At 39.2% G+C, this 3,727-nt stretch overlaps 1 protein-coding gene across 1 annotated transcript; it reads left to right on the top strand.

Moving 5' to 3' along the window:
* The first annotated feature begins 606 nt into the window (after positions 1 to 606).
* GPR132 (G protein-coupled receptor 132) lies at positions 607 to 3,458 on the top strand. Its single transcript, XM_058850602.1, has one exon. It carries the CDS (start codon positions 911 to 913, stop codon positions 2,012 to 2,014), a length of 1,104 nt encoding a protein of 367 aa, XP_058706585.1. The 5' UTR covers positions 607 to 910; the 3' UTR covers positions 2,015 to 3,458.
* The last annotated feature ends 269 nt before the right edge of the window (positions 3,459 to 3,727 follow it).

Raw genomic sequence — 3,727 nt, 5'->3', positions numbered from 1 at the left:
GGAGGTCTCCAATACCCTCTGTGGTGTGCAGGTGGACAGCAGCTCTCACCACCAGGTGTGTTTGAGTGAGGCACAAGCTCTGTATGTCAGCTCACAGATGAGGCCTGGGCAGAGAACCAGAACTCAGTACACAGTAGCTTGGTAGATGGCCCAGAAGAGACCCCCTCCTCCTCTGCCAAAGGTGGCAGATGTTCAGAGGCAGCAAAAAACTCATCACCACCAGCCCTTATTGCAACCACCATGTTTTGTAAGTTAACACCAGCTCACCCACCCTCTGGGTTAAGAACATTTTTCTAATATCCAACCTAAACCTTCCCTGACAGCACTTCAGGCCATTCCCTCTGGCCCTGACACTGGTCTGGGTACTGTCCCATCTTCTTCACACAGCAGTGAGGATTCTTTTCTCCAGTCATTCCAAAGATGAGACAATACTGAACCCAGCATTTTTATTTTTTTTTTCAAGTATGTCTAAGCTGCTCTACAACTTCATATTCATCTGCCTTACTTTTGTAGGCTGATCACCATGTGAGATTTTGGATGCAGGTGATACATGGCATGAGGAATTATGATGGTTTTAGCATTTATGGTATGATTTTAGAATGGGAACTGACAAAAAGGAAATGGATTATTTTTATGTCCAGGGACAGAACTTCAGATCCCCCTTGAGAGAGCTTCCACACAGCCACCAGAATCCAGTCCAACTCTCAGAGGTGCAGGCATATGACCCTGTCTTTCTCAGTTCATGTCTGAGAAGGCAGTTTTCAAACATCCCCCATCCCACTTGCTCCACTGACATGTCAAATTGGCACCTATGGGACCATAATCTTTACTGACACATTTTTAAGTGATGCAATGCTAACTTTCCACCTTGTCTTCTGATTCTCAGGAAATACCAGCTGGAAAAAGAATAATGGAACGTTGTCTAGATGAAAATTGTAACTCCACTTGCCCAGATATTCCCTACGAAGAGAGTCAGACACTTCTGGTTGCTGTTTACAGCATTGTTTTTGCTATAGGCCTTCCAGCAAATTGCTTAACTTCTCTGCTTACATTTGTACAAATCCAAAGGAATAAAGTAGTTGCCATCTACATTTTCAGTTTATCATTGTGTGAGCTGATGTATTTAAGCACCTTGCCTTTCTGGATTATCTATGTGAAAAATGGACACAAGTGGACCATGAGTGACACTGCTTGCAGAGTAACAGGATTCATCTTTTTCTGCAATATCTACATCAGCATTCTGCTTTTGTGTTGCATCTCTCTGGATCGTTACGTGGCACTGGTGTATTCTCTGGAATCAAGAGGGAGAAGAGGACAGAAAAAGGCCATCATAATCGTCTGTTTTCTCTTTGCTGTGGTTGCAGTAATCCACACTCCAGTATTTTATATGGAAGATAAGCAAAAATGTACAGATATGAAAACCTGCTTTGAGACAGTGCCCCTTAACATTTTATTGGCTTCTTTCAGCTTTGCTAGATTCCTCTTTGGATTTGCCATACCCTTCACAATCCTCATTTTTACAAACTACAAAATTTTCCAAACTACAAAAAGAAGCAGCAGCTTGACTTGTCGCCAGAAAGCCAAAGTGAAGTATGTGGCTATTGCCATTATTGTTATTTTCTTGATTTGCTTTGCTCCATACCATGTGGTGCTCATAATAAGAGCCATATACTTTATGTTTCATCAGGACTGCCCATGTCCATTTGAAAATAAGATATATTCAGTTTTTACAGTGTTTCTGTGTTTAGGCACTGCAAACGGTGTTGCTGATCCAATCATCTATGTTCTGGTCAGTGAAAATGTCAGAGAAGACTGTTATAGGAGCCTGAGAAGATGGAGATGGAACTCATCCAAGCTGAATTCATCCATTGATCACAATACTGACAGCAGGAAATTGGAAACACCAAGAGAATCAGAGGAAGGGGGCCAAAGAAAAGAAAACAAAGAAATAAGAGATTCATCCAACATTCAGAAGGCCTGTACTAGTGGCAGAGACCAGGAAAGTGGCACCTAGCTGGTAGCTGCTGGAACAAATAAGAAGTTCCCAATGGCAGCTGAAGGACACAAGTTTTTACATGCTGAGATCATCTTGTGTGTCCTGCATGGGCCCATAACTCCTTGAGGACACTATGGGAGCAATAATTCACATTTCTGTTTGTCTCCCACAATAAACTTTGTCCACAAGTATCATTGGTGAAAATACTGCTTTGCGAAGGATATGTGGAATAAACTAAGTAATTTACATTGACTCAAACTGGGATCTTAAAAGCTTATTTTTTTGGACTGACTCTTTCTCATATGAAATAAAACCAAAATTTTAAAAAGCACTGCTGAGGAAGACAATGTACCATTCTTATGATTGAAATTTTTGCTTCTTGAGGAGGTACATGTTCAGGTTCTCATACATGTGCTCTGCTGTTAACATTTGTGGTTAACCAGTGGAAAATATTAAAAATGAGTAAGTCGTTCAACAAGAGCCTTGAACGTTTTCCTTGTATACCAGTATGTGGCTTCAGGTACATCACACATTCCAGGAGAATTAGAGGAAAAAAAAATGGCCTGACAACACAGACCAACAGTACTGCTGCTGCATTAGACAAGATCCTGCACTACCCTGAAATTCTTAAAATGTACAATTCTAAAGCTTGGTAGTTTACAATTAGTAAATTTTACTTGTTTTGCAGTCAGATCTAGAATGCACTGAAATATACAGGAAATGCATACGTTTCCAAGTGGAGTCAGAGACTGCTTTTATGCTGTCTGCAAACATTTGTTGAATTCATGTTTAGTTTCTGACTAAGCTAACCCTTCCCTTTTGTTATTGACCCCACTTTTACTGCGTAGGAGCCTGTAGCAGGTATGGGTAGACTCACAGATGGTATGGAAGGCCGGCAGTCTGGAGAGCACAGTCCTTCCTCCCCACAGGAACTCCCTCAGATATCCTGGGGCAAATTTCATTGTTGCTGCTGCCACTTCTCTTATTAATAACTTATTGATAGTAGTGCCTTGTGCCTTCAAACAAGAATTTAAAAGCTAAGAATGATACAAATCTGGCAGTGTTCATCTAAACAACTTCATCTTCTTATGTGATTCAACAGACACATCATGAATCAGTTTTAGTATGAGTTTGTAGAATGTTTCATAGCATCATTCCATTTAATCTGTGGTGTTGCATTTCTGTGACATGTTGAAATTGTTATTGATGTTGACATTTCTGCATTGAATTAATATTAATATAACTGCAATACTTTTTATTATCTTAAAATTGCCATAGGTATTTCTGTATATTATATTTTATTCTTATATATTCTTACAATTTTGTAAAGAACCATTATGCCAAAATTATATATCCTCAATTTATTATATTTATTGTGCATTTCATTTTTTAATTATTTAATGACTCTGGTATTTATCTGTGAAATAGTTTTGTCCTCAAAAGTAGTCCACATAATATTAAATTGGAGATTGTTTCTTGGAAAAATGTGAAATTCTGAGGTGATGCTAATTAAAAAATTCTGGATTTCTATTTTTATATGTATCTCAGAGATCAAATTCTCTAAGGTATCAAGGAGAAACCTGAAAAGTGCTGAATATCTATAACTTTCCATTGCTAAAAGGATTCTGCAGCAGCAGAACACAGCTCATGACAGCCCCTGCCAGCTAGAGTACTGGTGACTCATTTCTGAAGACACACATGCAAACTGCCCCAGCCTCAGGATTTTCATAG

This window comes from Poecile atricapillus, chromosome 1 (genome assembly GCF_030490865.1).
Source record: "Poecile atricapillus isolate bPoeAtr1 chromosome 1, bPoeAtr1.hap1, whole genome shotgun sequence".
In the NCBI taxonomy this organism is placed as follows: Eukaryota; Metazoa; Chordata; class Aves; order Passeriformes; family Paridae; genus Poecile; species Poecile atricapillus.
This window is presented reverse-complemented; position numbering and strand designations above follow the sequence as displayed.

Bases quoted from the DNA above. Each gene is read 5' to 3' on its own strand.
- GPR132 (XM_058850602.1), top strand. From the start codon at position 911: ATGGAACGTTGTCTAGATGAAAATTGTAACTCCACTTGCCCAGATATT.